This window comes from Giraffa tippelskirchi, chromosome 10 (assembly GCF_054371585.1).
Source record: "Giraffa tippelskirchi isolate mGirTip1 chromosome 10, T2T-mGirTip1v1.2.pri, whole genome shotgun sequence".
NCBI lineage: Eukaryota > Metazoa > Chordata > Mammalia > Artiodactyla > Giraffidae > Giraffa > Giraffa tippelskirchi.
Window position 1 is genome coordinate 142,582,858 of NC_137284.1, and position 12,749 is coordinate 142,595,606.

The window sequence follows — 12,749 nt, forward strand, 5'->3', positions numbered from 1 at the left end:
AAGAACTTAGTTTCTGCTCAGCAATGGGTTCTGTTAAAATATGTAGGCTTCTCTTGCCTCAAAAACTAGAAATTTAGGTTAAGAAACCACCTTTGGCCATACTTGTACTTGGATCTAAAGTTGATTAATTTAAACTAAGATTTAACTTTTTAAAAATATATTACTATCTAAGGGGCTTCCCCAGATAGCTCAGTTGGTAAAGAATCCTCCTGCAATGCAGGAGACCCCGGTTCTATTCCTGAGTCGGGAAGATCTGCTGGAGAAGGGATAGCCTACCCACTCCACTGTTCTTGGGCTTCCCTTGTGGCTCAGCTGGTAAAGAATCTGCTTGCAATGCAGGAGACCTGGGTTCGATCCCTGGGTTGGGAAGATCCCCTGGAAAAGGGAAAGGCTACCCACTCCAGTATTCTGGCCTGGAGAATTCCATAGAATTCCACTTTCACATCTTATCTATGGAAAGAAATGAAATAATACAAGAAAATAACATGAGAGAAAGTAATAGACAAAGTACTAGAGTTAGAAGGCGTGTATTCTAGACCTGCCCCTCCTTCTTATTAGCTATGTTATCATGAGCGAATAGTTTAACCTCTCTGATTCCTTAACATTCCCTTTCTGATATAAGATGGGGTAACACTGGCCATCTCGCCTGTATCAGAACTGCTGAGAGCCCCAAGTAAAGTAATATCTGTAACAATACCCTGCATACTGTGACATGTAATATACATACATACATGGCATTTCACTACTCTTAATTAGATAGTTCATTGTTAACATTGAAATCAGAGTACCCAATTTCTTTCAGCTCCCAAACTGTGATTCAGAAGCTTAGCAGAGACCAACAGATATGTATTAGGAACTGACAAGAAAAACCAGGAAACAGTTCAGCCCAGGAACAATGATTTGTATGGAAACTGTGTCAAAGTGACATCTCTGAAGTGTCCTCTGAACAGACAGACTCCTATTTGGACTGAGAAGACAAGGATACCAACAGAAGGTGTTTTTTTAATGTTTAGGATTTTAATAAATACCAAGGTGGCTTCTACCATATCATCATTAATAAATTGTACAAAATCTGGATTATGGGAACTGTTTTTATAAACAGAGAAGATAAACAGCCATTTTACTCCTGACTCTGAAAAATACTTGCCTTATTTAACTTCTATACAAGTTGAATACAGAAGAAAATTATTTAATATAGCCTTGAAAAAGTCAATTTAATGGCATTGTTCCCATCACCTCTTTATTATTGATGCCCTTTGCATATCATAGAATAAAAATGTAATGAATTGATACACACAACATGGATGAATCTCAAAATCACAGTGCTGACAAAAAGCAACCAGAGGCAGAAAAGTAAAAACTACAAGAAATCACATGTATATGAAAAGCAAGCTAATCTCTAGAGACAGAAAGTAGATAACGGCTTCCTCGAGTAAGGGACAGAGTAAGGGAGGAAGGAAAGAATGGACTGTAAAGGAGCATCAGGAATCTTTTAGTGATCATCTTTTCTAGATCTTGGTTTATGGTAATGGTTTCACGGGTATTTACAACTGTTGAAACTCTAGGGCGTTGGGCCAGAGCAACTAGCTGGATTGAACTGTCAGCCACCAGATGGCAAAGACCAAGAGTGGAGCATCAATTCAATTTAGACATGTTCCTTTTGACATGCCTTTAGACACTGAAGTGAAGGTACTGAACAGGCAGTTGGATATATGAGTCCAGAGTTAAAGGAAGAGATTTGGGCTGAAGATACATTTAGGAATTTTCAGCATAAAGATAGTATTTTTAAGGCATGAAGCTGGATGAGATTTAAGTGAGTGTAGATATAGATATGGGTTAAGGAGCAAGTCCTTGGGAACCCCCAACACTTATGTATCAGGAAAAGAGTAAGAACCCAACAAAAGACTGGAAAGCCCCGCCTTGGGTAGGAGGGAAAGCAAGAGAATGTGCTTTCCTGGAAGCTTAAGTGAGAAAGTGTATCAAACAGGGCATAATCAGCCAGGTCTAATGCTTCTAATTAAGTGAGATGGTTTTACTATTTGATTTTATAACATGTAGGTTTTATTTCGGAGAAGGCAATGGCAACCCACTCCAGTACTCTTGCCTGGAAAATCCTATGGATGGAGGAGCCTGGTAGACTGCAGTCCATGGGGTTGCTAAGAGTCGGATACGACTGAGCGACTTCACTTTCATTTTTCACTTTCATGCAATGGAGAAGGAAATGGCAACCCACTCCAGTGTTCTTGCCTGGAGAATCCCAGGGACGGGGGAGCCTCGTGGGCTGCCGTCTATGGGGTCACACAGAGTCGGACACGAAGCGACTTAGCAGCAGCAGCAGCAGCAGCAGGTTTTATTTGGGGATCTTGGTCAGAGAAATTTCAGTAGAATGACTGAGGTACAGGTCTAATTAAAGTGTAATGTATCTTAAAACAGGAGAGAAATTGGAGACCATATTTATAGAATTTTGCTGCAAAGGGGAGATTTGATTTTCAGTGTTCCCTACTGCTCCCACCCACCCACTGCTCTTAATTTAAAATTATGTTTCTCAACCTTCCCATCTTTCCTGAGCTGAGATTCTCATGACTTTTTTATTATATTATCTTAACATGTCCTGATGAATCTTGATGACATATAAATACAAATTCAGAGGGAGTTAGTTTTTGATGCTGCCTCCTTCTTTATAGTATATACATTTAGGGCTATACATTTTCCTCAACTATGTCATCACTCAGTTTCTCCCAGAAGTCTGTCCTTTCCCATTATTGGACTGTTCAAGTGGAGATGAGCTGGATCTGGCAGAGATTCATGAGCAGCCTAGGCAGACCTCTCCAGTTCTGGGAGAGTTTATATTTGTAATGAGTCATAGATATATGTTCCTTTGATTCAGACTCCCTTTCTGCCTCCCCTGAATTAGCCTCCTAACTTATCCCTCTGCCTCACTTTTCTTCAACCTGACAGCCTCCTGGCTGCCACTCTGATCTTTCAAAAATGCAGACCTAATTATATCACTTCCATGTATAAAGGCCTCCTAACAATTCACTTTTAAAACATTAAGCATCTACCAGTCACACATGATTCCTATCTCAGGAAATCTCCCAGAAGTACTGTTATTACAGACCAGGTCTCTAGTTTTGAACCACTTATTCACACCTATCTGATTTCTAGTCATTCTAAACCATACCTGTGACTTCCTGAGTGTGCCATACTGGTCCCACTACCTAGATTACTGCTGTTGTTGTTGTTCAGTCGCCCAGTTGTGTCCAACTCTTTGCAACTCCATGGGCTGCAGCACAACAGGCCTCCCTGTCCCTCACCATCTCCCAGAGTTTGCTCAAGCACATGTCCATTGACATGAACATGGGCATAGACATGAACCTAGATTACTACTTTTTTTTTTTAAACTAGCTGACATACCTGTGCATCAAGACTCAGATTAATTAGGAATTAGGAATATTTCTTTTTCCAGCTTTAAGTATGGCTGGAAGTACCTCTTCAGCAATCCTACAGTAAGTACCTTGCCCTATCCTATAGATATATATTCTAACTGATGCTTTACTTCTCTCTCTAGTCCCAACTGTTGGCATATTTAAGGCAAGGACTATATATTTTTCATATCTATTTACCAAACTAAACATAATGCCAGCTACATAATAATGTTTCAGCGAACACCCTAGGAACGGCTTCTCAAGAGACTGTAGATGAATTCATTTTATTTGCTAGCACTGCCGGATATTGTAATCATACATACCCTCATTAATTGTCTTTCAAGTCTAGTTTAATTCGGTGAGTGCTTTAGTCATCTGTTTCCTTTCTTTTTAGTAATGGACAATTCCTTTTTAAAAAGCATTATTGTGGATATTTTCAAGCGTAAACAAAAGTAGAATAGAATAATGAACCACTGGTGCCTGTCACCCACCTTTTAATAGTTATCAGCATCCTGCTATTCTTGTTTCATTTATATTCCCACTACTTTTTTTTGCCAAATTAAAGCAAAGTCAGTAAATCATATTGTTTTGCCCATAAATAGTTCAGTGTCTGTCTCTTAACTAGATAAACCTTTTTTTTTAATAAAACATAATGTATTTCTTGCTTTTATTCTAAGTGTATTCTACTTTTTTCTTATGTTGTCTACATACATATCAATTCAGGCATCATAATTATAAGTAACACTGCTACATCCTTTAAAATGTCTACCAATTTTCCTTCAAGTTTTACTTAGGGTTCTTTTTTTCCCCTCTCTCTACCTATATATATTGAATTTTAAAAATTCTGTTAAAATACACATGACATAAAATTTACCATCTTATGTATTTTTAAGTATAAAGTTCAGCAGTGTTGAATACATTCACATTGTTGTACACACAGCCTCCAGAACTCTTTTTATCTTGCAAAACTGAAATGCCATAGCCATTAAATGACAACTGCCCATTCCCCCCTCCTCCTAGCCCCTGGCAACTATCCTACTTTGACTATTCTAGGTATCCAATATGCATGGAATCAAATATTTGGGAAAACAAATACATTATTTGTCTTTTAGTGACTGACTTATTTCACTTAGCATAATGTCCTTGAAGTTCATCTGTGTTGTAGCAGGTATCAGAATTTCCTTCTTTTTTAAGGCTCAGTAATGTTCCATTGTATATACACGTTTTGCTTATCCATTTATCTGTCAATGGGCACTTGAGTTGCTTCCATCTTTTGGCTACTGTGAGTAACACTACTATGAACACTGGTGTACAGATAACTCTCCAAGATGTCATCAATCCTGGGGATATACCCAGAAGTAGAATTGCTGGACCATCAATTACCCTATAGTAATTCTATTTTCAGTTTTTTGAGGAACCGCCATACTGTTCTCCATATCAACCACATCATTTTACATTCCAGCCAGCAATGCACAAGGGTTTTAATCTCTCCACATCCTTGCCTACACTTATCATTTTCTGTTTTTTGACAATAGCCATCCTAATGGGTATGGAGTGGAATAAACACTTTTCAAATGAACTTTATTTTTTAAAACAGTTCTCTACACATTTTTAATGTTATTAAAATCTTACCACAATTAACAAAATAAACAATAATTCCTTCATATCATCTATTAATAAATAATAAAGAAGGAATTTCTAACAGACTTTTCCCATAGTTTTCTCTATATCTTGTCCTTCTACTTCCTCAAACAGCAGCTCTGGGGCTACCACCGATTTCTCTCCTCTTTTCTCACCCCTCATCTAATTCATTGGAAAATCTCAAAATATACTCAGGATTCTTCCCTCCCCTGCTCACACCTCTCCCTCGGGTAACTGCCACCACCCTGGTCCAAGCTACCGTGTGCTCTCCTGTTAACAGATTCTTTCAGCAGCCTTCCATGAGATCTCCCTGCCTGTTGACCCCTGCACCTCTTCAGTCTGTTCTCCACTTAGCAACCAGCATGATCCTATTAAAGCAGATCTGAGATGTGACACGCCTCAAAGCCTTCCAGGGCCTCCCGATTTCACATTCAGTAAAAATCAGAGTCCTTACAATGGCCTGTGAGGCCTTAGGTGAACTAACTCTTAAGTTACCTATCTAGCTCAAATCTTTCTGCTTACTGATTTTTTTTTTTTAAATCTTTATTGAATTTGTTACGATATTGTTTATGTTTTATGTTTTTGGTTTTTTTGGCCGCAAGGCATGTGGGATCTTAGCTCCCCGACCAGGGATCGAACCAAGCACTCCCTGCATTGGAAGGCAAAGTCTTAACCACTGGACCACCAGGGGAGTCCCTCTGCTTATTGATTCTGCTTTAGCCACTTGTCTCATCATGGTGCACCCTGCACACACGACCATGCTCCTGGCTCGGTGCCTTTGCACTTACTGTTCCCCTTGCTGTGAATGCTCCTCCCTCTGACAGTGGCTTGACTCGCTCCCTAAGTCCTCTGACATGGTAGTACCATAAGGAGGCCTTCTCTGACCACCTTTTTAAAAACAGAAATCAGCCCCTCCCCAAGAATTCTCTATTCCCCTTCCCAGCTCTATTTTCTCCCATAAATTTTATTATCTGACTGATGTTTTATTTGTTTATTTTCTCCCCCGTAATTAAAGTATAAGCTTCAGATGGATAAGAATTCTTAGAATCTTTGGTAGATAATGCTCAGTAAGTAACTGCTTAATCAATTCAGTTTATGTATCTATACATATTTTTATGCTTGCTCCCCAGATCTGCATCACAACTTAAAAAGCAATATGAAAGAACGTCCATCTTTCCAAAGCAAGAAGGCTGATATAAACTGGACAGATGATGAAAAAAGAATCTACAGGGATAAAAAAATAGCTCAAACTCAAGAAATATTGCAGTATTTGCTCCCCATCATGCATAGCACTAAAAATGTGCAAACCACTCAGATAAAAGAGGTATTCAACCCAAGAACCAGCTTTCAAATCCAACATCAGTAAGTCAACACAATTTTGTCATTCTTAGCTATTTAATACATGCACTCTTTTATAAAGAAACATGGTTTATTGATTCCACATCCTAAGAAAAAAATATAGGCTCTAATAGAGGCAGCTACATATCTGACAAAAACCCATGGCAACTCACTCCAGTACTCTTGCCTGGAAAATCCCATGGACGGAGGAGCCAGGTGGGCTGCAGTCCATGGGGTCACTAAGGGTCGGACACAACTGAGCGGCTTCACTTTCACGTTTCCCTTTCATGCATTGGAGAAGGAAATGGCAACCCACTCCAGTGTTCTTGCTTGGAGAGTCCCAGGGACGGAGGAGCCTGGTGGGCTGCCATCTGTGGGGTCGCACAGAGTCGGACATGACTGAAGCGACTTAGCAGAGCAGCAGCAGCAGAGCCATAAGAAAACACTGGATATGTGAAGCCGTAAAGGTTAGCAGGCCTTACTTGATTATTTAGATGAAACCCCTCATTAGTTTGGATCTATAAGACCAAAAGGAAACTAATACAAATAAAAGACAATGACAAGCTGCAAATAAGAAATATAATACTAATATTATCAACAGATTTGATGAAGTACTTTCTATGTGCTACACAACATTCTTTGTTTACACAAACACATTTTACATTCTACACTAAGGAAACTGAGATGCAAAGGCTGTTCCTCAAATTTGTTCAAGGTCACACAGCCAATAGGTAGCAACTGGACTCAACCCTAACTAGATATTTAGAATGCAGAGTCTTTCATCAGTATGCTTTCACATTTCTCTTCATAATATAAGAAACAGAGGGCCAACATACTTAATATTCAAAGACTGCATACAAATCAATGACAGAATCGTGAATATTTTAATAGGAAAATGGGCAAAGGCTATGAGCCAGAAATTCACAAAAGAAAAAAACCAATAATCATTTAAAAATGCTCAATCTCACTTAAATCCAAGGAATGTAAATTAAAACAATAATGAAATTCTCTCATTTCTGTCTCTCAGCGGAAGAATTCATTCAATGACTGTTGGAATAGAAATGGTACAATTTCTGGAAGGCAATCCAATAATATATGAAAATCCTTAATATCTACATTTGTTTTAAAAAATTCCACCTTTAGAAACCAGTCCTAAGGGGGAAAAAAACCTCAGGAAGGGCTAGAAGACTTCTGTAGTGATGTTCATTGCAGTACTGCTTACAGGAGCCAAAGAAAAGAAAGTTAATCTAAAGGTCCAACAATAGAAGACTGCTTAAATAAATTATTGTATAACCATAAACTGAAAGATTATGTAGCTATTAAATATATCAATGTATATATTAACATAAAATGATGTTCACAATATATAAGTGAATAAAAGCTGCAGACCAGCTTGATTTGCTGTGGTTGCATTTATGGATTATGTATATACATTTAATGTGTGCAGATTGTACATATTCAAACATATAATATAACAAGAAAAAATCCTGGAAGCACATATTCCCAACAGTGATTATCTCTGCAGAGTCAAAGTACTGGCAGAGTATGATATTCCTCTTCCTGCTTTTTTTTCCTAAATTTTTATTAATGCATATTTCTTCATTGTAAAATCAGCGAAGTTAAAAAATTAGAAAAATAGGCACTTGATGGCAGTTTCTAGTGGGATGGGGTAGCTGTCAGTGCCTTACAAAAACTGAATCTAATAGGTCAGCTAATATGAGAGAAGCAAATAGCACAGGCAAACAAAGCATCAAGTATGATGATGTCAGCAAAATCAACAGCAGAAAATTAATTAAAAAAATACAACGGACCTACCTAGGCAAAGGAACTGAGAAGCTGAGAATCTGGATATAAGCAACGGGTCTAAGAGTTAACAATTAGGACATCACTTAATTTTTAGTCATTATTTTCACAAGTGTTAATGTGTTAGTCGCTCAGTCATGTCCAACTCTTTGAGACCCTGTGGACTGTCACCTGCCAGGCTTCTCTGTCCATGGAATTCTCCAGGCAAGAATACTGGAGTGGGTGGCCAGTCATTCCCTTCTCCAGGGGATCTTCCGGACCCAGGCATCGAAACCAGGTCTCCTGCATTGCAGGTAGATTCTTTACCATCTGAGCCACCAGAGATTTCTTACATTCTTTGAGCCTAGACATGCACTCAATGTGAATTGGTCTGAGCCTAAAGGTGTAAGTAAATAATAGTCTTTATTAATTAAGAACTCTTTGGTTACATGTTACAAAATAATTCTAGCTACTTTACTCAAAAGGCATAAGGTAGGGTAGAGGGGAAGAACTGTAAGAAAATGGAAGGCTATTCATGGAAATGAGAGAGTGAATTCAGGCAGGATTCATGCAAGGCCTGGAATTGGGAATGGAAAACTATCTATCTTCAGTCTCTGCTTTTCTCTCTCTGCAGAAAAGTCTTCACATCCCCAACTCACAAATTTGTATCCTACAGCAGTTTCACTTAAAAGACTGACCCACTATCTCTCATTCCCAATTCTAAATTATAGGAAAGATAATTGGACTGGCAGCAATCCCAGTGGGTAGAGGTCGATTAGTTACAAATGTGGCTGACTGAAGCCCTACCGCGAGAAGCACTCCCCAGAGAAGAGAAAATTTTGCCTGGGCTAGACCGTTCCCAGAAGTATCTGGTATAGATATACAAGGAAATAAGAAAAATTAGGAAAGCAGAAAGCAACAGATGACCTTACTACATATTTAACACCATCCATTTTCATAAGATTATAATGAGGCATCTTGACTCCTCTGGTAGGCAGTGTCAAGGCGAGTACCAGGTCAGGACTTCCATCCCCACTGGCCTGTAAAGATCCCCACCCCAGAGTGTCACTGGGAGCCATGTGGGAGACTAGACTTCCACACCCACTGGACAAAAATAAGGTGCCTTTCCCCCTCCTCACTATGGGGGTGTCAGAGTAGGTCTAGAAGAGAGTCAGAACTTTTACTATTGCCCAGCAGCAATGAGACCACCTATCATAGTGTAGGTGGAGGCTACACAGTGAGATGAAATTCCCACGCCTGTCCAGCAGGAATGAGAAGCTGCTCTCCTCTGGTGTCAAGGAGTCTAAGTGCGGAACCTGGACTTCTGCTTACATCTGTTAGTAATGAAGACTCACCCATGCTACAGCAGACTCACACAAAGTCAGTTAAAACAGAAGGTTTAAGATCCAGCCTCATAACATTATAGAAGAATGTCCGTGTTTTAATCAGAAGTAAATCACATACCAAGTATGAGGAAGATTAAACCTGATAATCAGTAAGTGGAAACACTGAGAATGATGATAACAACAGAATTTTCTGAAAAAGATTTTTAAAGCAGTCATAATAAAAAATAAAATATGTTTCAACAAACACCAACACTTGAAACAAATCAAAAGAAAATATAAAGCCTCAGTGTGGGGAAAAAAGGTGAAGTCAGGCAGACAGAGAAGGAGAGAAAGAAATAGAAGATAATAAGAACCAAAGGGAAATTTTTGGATGGAAAAACACAATAACTGAAATAAAAGGCTCAGTAGCTAAACTCAACAGCACAACTGAGGAGACACAGGAAAGAATCTATGAACTGGAAGAGATAGAAATAACCCAACCTGAACACCAGAGAGAAAACAGACTGGAAATAAAATGAACAGAGCCTCAGGGACCTATGGAGCCATAAAACAAAATCTAACATTCATGTTTTCAGAGTCCCCGGAAGAGAGGAGAAATCAGCAAGGCTGAGAAGGTACTCAAAGGTACTCCAAATCTGGCAAGAGACAAACCTACAGATCAAACAACTGAGCAAACCATTAACAGGATAAACTCAAAGAAATCATGCCAAGATATTCCAAAATTTAACTTCTGAAAACTAAAGAAAAAGAATAATTCCTAAAAGCAGCCAGAGAAAAATGACATCTTATTTATAAGGGAAACAAGTTTAATTACAGCCAATTTCTCAGCAAAAACTATAGAGGCTAGAAGAAGTGGCAAAATGTTTTCAATTATTGAAAGAAAGGAATTGTCAACCCACAATCTGACACACAGCAAAAATAAAGGAGAGCTCAACAAATGTTAAGATGAAGGAAAACTAAGAGAATTTTTCACTAGAAGACCTACACTAAAAGAATGACTAAATTTTTTTAAACAGAAAAAATAGAGGAGGAAAATCAGGCAATAGATAATGCTGAGCAAATGTACAAGTAAATATAATAGGATTTCCTTCTCGAGTTCTCTAAATATGTTGATGGTTGAAGCAAAAGTTATTACACTGATATGGTTCTAAATGTATCTAAAGGAAAATATTTAAGACAATTACAAACATGAGAAGGTGAGGGGGACATAAAGGAAAGTTAGATATCTATATTCCACTCAAGCTGGGAAAATTACACCATTAGATGTGATAAGTTATTCATGGGTAATGTAAAAGGTACTTAAAAAGATATACTCAAAAACACTACAGATAAATAAACATGGAATTTTTATGCAATCTAAAAACTCCATCAAACCACAAAAGGAAAAAGGAAAAAAAAAAAAAAAAGAAACGAAGAAATACAAAATAAACTGGAAAACAAGGTTTAAAATGACAACAAATTCATATCTATCAATAATTACCTTAAGTGTCAATAGACTAAAAGACATAGAGTGGCAGTGGAATAACAAAACATAGCCTATAATATTCTGCCTGCAGAAATCTTCAGCAAAATATTAGCAAACCAAATCCAACAACATAAAAAAAGATCATACACCACTATCAAGCTGGATTCATCCCAGGGTCAAAAGATGGTTCAACATATGCAAATCAATTAATGTGATACACCACATCAACAAAAGAAAAGACAAAAAGCACATGATCATCAGATAGATGATCGATGATCCTCTATCATCAACAGAGGCAAAAAAATCATTTGAAAATTTATTCAGAGTAGAAACTCTCACCAAAGTGGGTACGAAGGGAACATACCTCAGCACAACAAAAGCTATGTATGATAAATGCACAGCCAACATAATACTCAATGATGGAAAGCTGAAAGCCTCACTAAAAGCTGAAACAAGACAAGCATGCTCACTCTCACCACTTCTGTTCAACATAGCATTGGAATTCCTAGCCACAGTAATCAGAGAAGAAAAAAACAAGAAGTATCCAAGTTGGAAAGGAAGAGGTAAAACTGTCATGATTTGCAGATGACATGATACAATATATATAGAAAATCCTTAAGACTCCACCCAAAAACTACTAAAACTGATAAATGAATTCAACAATGTAGCAGGATACAAGATTAACAGACAGAAATAGGTTGCATTTCTATATACTAATAATGAAGTATCAGAAAAGGAAAGTTAAAAAAAAAATCCTGTTTAGAATCAAATAAAAAAAAAAAAGAACAAAGGAGGCAACCAAGGAAGTAAAAGACCCGTGTGTTGAGAACTATAAAACATAGATAAAGGAAACTGAAGATGATTCAAAGAAATGGAAGGATATTTCATACTTTTGGATTGGAAGAATTAACACTGTTAAAATGGCCACACTACCCAGAGCAATTTACAGATTTAATGTGACCTCTATCAAATTACCTATGACATTTTTAACAAAACTAGAACAAATAATCCTAAAATTTATATGGAAGCATAAAAGACCCAGAATTGCCAAAGCAATTTGGTGGAAAAAGAACAAAGCTGGAGGTATAACTGTCCCAGACTTCAGAAAATGCCAAAAAGCCACAGTAATCAAAACAGTATGGTACTGGCACAAAAACAGACATATAAATCAACAGAAAAAATGGAGAGCCCAGAAATAAACCTATACACTTAGGATCAGTCTTCAACAAAAAGAGTCAAGAATATACAATGCAGAACAGTCTCTTTAGCAAGCAGTGTTGGGAAAGCTACAGTCACATGTAAACCAAGTTAAAACACTCCCTCACACCCTACACAAAAATAAACTCAAAATGGCTTAAAGACTTAAACATAAGACATGACACCATTAAACTCCTAGAAGAGAACATAGGCAAAGTATTCTCTGACATAAATTGTAGCAATGTTTCTTAGGTCAATCTCTCAAGGCAATAGAAATAAAATCAAAGCTAAATGAGACTCAAACTTACAAGCTTTTGTACAGCAAAGGAGCCATAAACAAAATGAACAGACAACATATAGACTGGGAAAAACACTTGCAAATGATGCAACCAATAAGGGCTTAATTTTCCAAAATATACAAACATCTCATGCAATTTCATATTTAAAAAAAAAAAACACAACCCTATCAAAAAATGTGCAGAACACCTAAATAGACATTTCTCCAAAGAAGACATACAGATGGCCAATAGGCACATGAAAAAATGGTCAACTATG

At 37.6% G+C, this 12,749-nt stretch overlaps 1 protein-coding gene and 1 long non-coding RNA gene across 2 annotated transcripts in view; one reads left to right on the forward strand and one right to left on the reverse strand.

The window, feature by feature from the left end:
• Positions 1–12,749, forward strand: part of AGBL3 (AGBL carboxypeptidase 3) — a 101,162-nt gene that overhangs the window by 84,489 nt on the left and 3,924 nt on the right. Inside the window, 3 exon segments of the mRNA XM_081532968.1 lie at positions 803–847; positions 849–994; positions 6,197–6,428. Of these exon segments, the coding sequence (XP_081389094.1) occupies positions 803–847; positions 849–994; positions 6,197–6,428 (423 nt within the window).
• The window catches only part of LOC145523174 (uncharacterized), a 52,370-nt gene that overhangs the window by 25,484 nt on the left and 14,137 nt on the right, over positions 1–12,749 (reverse strand). The gene's annotated exons all lie outside the window — the stretch shown is intronic.